Raw genomic sequence first — 1,526 nt, forward strand, 5'->3', positions numbered from 1 at the left:
CAGGGACTAGTGAGGGGGTCCCAGGGACTAGTGAGGGGGTCCCAGAGACTAGTGAGGGGGTCCCAGGGTTGTACTGGGTAAAGCTACAGAAGCTTGTCAGATGCCAGTAAGGCAGTATTTACCTCCCAATATTCCTGGGCTTCTACACTATTCTGCCCTCCGAGAATTCTTATCCCCAGACTTAGCCTGGCGAATTCTGTGTGTCCTCCCTGTGCACTAATGCACCTTCCCTATACACTGGGAACTGGCCTTACAAGATATCTGAGGGTCACAATTCTGCCATTAAATACAACGTGTAAGCTAGCACCCATCCAGCCACTGACCAAATGTATTAGTCAGCACATCTCAGGGTTATACTGCATTGCTGAGATAGCTAGCTTGTCAGTAAGTCGGTATTTTTCTGTTACCCTGAGTGTTACTTACCTAATACTTCCTCATACTTCCAGGTGTTACTCCACACTAGACATGGAGGATCCCCCTGAGATTGTTAAGGAATGTAGACGTTTGTTCCAGTCTGATGCCATGTTTCTTGTACTATCAAATCTCACTGGACTCAAACTTCACGAGCTGGCGCCCGAATCTGATACAGATGACAGCGATGAGGAGACAACACCAAAAGGTATGGCTCAAGGGACATAACCCTGCTGATATCAAAAATGATTTTAAGGTCGCTGCTTATATAGGGTTGAATATACATGGTTGTCTTGAAAAGTCATTGGAAATAGAAATTGCCCTGAATAGTAATTTTAATGAACAATCTTTTAAATGAAAATCCTTGAAATGTTTCACTTTTTCAAACAAGCATTGTCACGAAGCATTGTTCTCTGAAGTTTTCATTGCATTGTACATTGTTCTAATTTTGATCACAGGTAATAAGTTTGGTAATAGAAATGTATGTAAATTTTGATATAGAAAGATCTGAATTTGTTTTATTATATCTAACTTAATTCTTGATTTCTGCTACTATACAACTCAGGAACCTGCTATTGTGCATTGTTTTGATAGACATAAGATTTTCTCCTTGACACTTTGGCTTTGTTTTGGCTCATGTGACACTTTTCATGGTTTTCAAATGTCACAGGAACGAAAGGTGAGCCCTGTTTTTGTAACCAGGTACGGAGATGGAAACATGGTTCGTACACCCTGGTACACGACAATGAGATTGAGGGTGACAGGGAGTTTGCCTTGGATGTTCTCCTATACATAGGCTGTGAAGGTAAGTTAACCTTGTACTACAGCAGTATATTGCAGAATAGAATCTCTCGTATTTCTTTTGTCATTAATATAATTGTCCTGTCTGGATATCCGTCTGGTTTTGTAAATTGTTCAAATTTATAACAGCCAAAGGTGTTGAAGGCTTCATGGAGAGAGAAGCTCAAAAGAGTTTTCCTTGTTATCGATAAATAATAATAAACAAAATATCAAACCAGTAAGAGGGGAATGTTATACAATATTACAGAAGAAATTGTGAAATCTTGATCAAGTGAACTCTAATATTTAAACATGAGAACATATTACATGTATAA

The 1,526-nt window shown here is 39.3% G+C and overlaps 1 protein-coding gene across 1 annotated transcript; it reads left to right on the forward strand.

Annotated features, from left to right (window-relative positions):
• Positions 1-446: 446 nt before the first annotated feature.
• On the forward strand, positions 447-1,216 carry LOC110440832 (prolyl 3-hydroxylase OGFOD1-like; the record flags this gene model as incomplete). Its single annotated transcript, XM_021483960.1, has 2 exons — positions 447-619; positions 1,082-1,216. Coding segments are annotated over 2 exons (308 nt in total), but the record flags the coding sequence as incomplete, so codon positions are not given.
• Positions 1,217-1,526: the final 310 nt, after the last annotated feature.

The sequence above is a fragment of the Mizuhopecten yessoensis genome, unplaced genomic scaffold (assembly GCF_002113885.1).
Source record: "Mizuhopecten yessoensis strain PY_sf001 unplaced genomic scaffold, ASM211388v2 scaffold711377, whole genome shotgun sequence".
NCBI lineage: Eukaryota > Metazoa > Mollusca > Bivalvia > Pectinida > Pectinidae > Mizuhopecten > Mizuhopecten yessoensis.